This window comes from Haliaeetus leucocephalus, unplaced genomic scaffold, assembly GCF_000737465.1.
Source record: "Haliaeetus leucocephalus isolate CR32 unplaced genomic scaffold, Haliaeetus_leucocephalus-4.0 Scaffold555, whole genome shotgun sequence".
Taxonomy (NCBI): domain Eukaryota; kingdom Metazoa; phylum Chordata; class Aves; order Accipitriformes; family Accipitridae; genus Haliaeetus; species Haliaeetus leucocephalus.
In genome coordinates this window covers 8,912,596-8,913,474 of record NW_010972991.1, presented here as the reverse complement: position 1 = coordinate 8,913,474, position 879 = coordinate 8,912,596, and the positions used below count along the sequence as shown (strand labels likewise).

Below are 879 nucleotides of genomic sequence, written 5' to 3'. Positions count from 1 at the left end.
CCCCCCGCCCTCCAGGGGGCGCCAAAAGCCCGCCCGTACCTGCGTCCCGCCTCCAGCTCGGCGCAGAGACCCGGCTCCAGCTGCAGCAGGCAGCACTCGCCGGCGCCGGCCTGCGGACCGAAACTGAGGCAGTGCGCGACCGGCAACAGTTCCGCCGGGTTCAATTTCGCCGTCCGTAACGTAGCGTCTACCTCCGCCCGGCTCCGCATGGCGCCCGACGGCTCGAGCCTCTTCCGAAAAGCCGCGCCGCACCAGTCCCCGCCCACGCCGAGGGGCGGGGCGGCGGGCGGTGAGGCGGGCGCCGGCCGGGTGGATTCGATGGTTGCTCGCTCTGCGGCCGGCCGTGGTCGGCGGGGCGGGCGGCAGCAGTCCGGGTTTACGCTGAGGGGAATCGCTCTCCTCAGGCGCAGCCGGTTCCCGCCCGGCGAGGCCCGGCCCCGCTCAGCTCGCAGGGGTGCCGCTCCTACAGCGGGTCTGATCCCGATTTCTGTCCTGCTGCACTAGAGCCGGGCTGGGCTGCAAGAAAATACCTCTACGTGCCAATAAAATGCCATAAAAATCCACAAAATGACCTAAATAAAATATATCTGTAAAATACAACAAAAAGAGGCCCAGTATGGGAGCCCCTGCCCAGCTCTGACTGAGGCAGCACCCTCTAGGTGTTTCCTTGAGACCAGAGTGTGAGAGCAAGGGTGGAGAGAGAGAGGCCGACCCTCCGAGCCGCCATTACGGGGCCTGGCTGTGGCTGGGAAGACACAGGGTGAGGCAGCTGCAGGTGGGCACCCACTGGCATCACCCACCCTGTCAGGACAGCTGTGGGGACAGTCTGACCGATGGCAAGTATCTGCTGGCTCTCGTCTCCTTGTGATCCCTTAGGAA

General features: G+C 65.4%; 1 protein-coding gene across 1 annotated transcript in view; it reads right to left on the bottom strand.

The window, feature by feature from the left end:
• DSCC1 (DNA replication and sister chromatid cohesion 1) overlaps positions 1-212 on the bottom strand; it is a 14,027-nt gene extending 13,815 nt beyond the window's left edge. Inside the window, exon 1 of the mRNA XM_010576971.1 lies at positions 40-212. Within this exon, the coding sequence (XP_010575273.1) occupies positions 40-209 (170 nt within the window). The 5' untranslated portion in view covers positions 210-212. The remainder of the gene's footprint in view (positions 1-39) is intronic.
• Between the last annotated feature and the right edge of the window lie 667 nt (positions 213-879).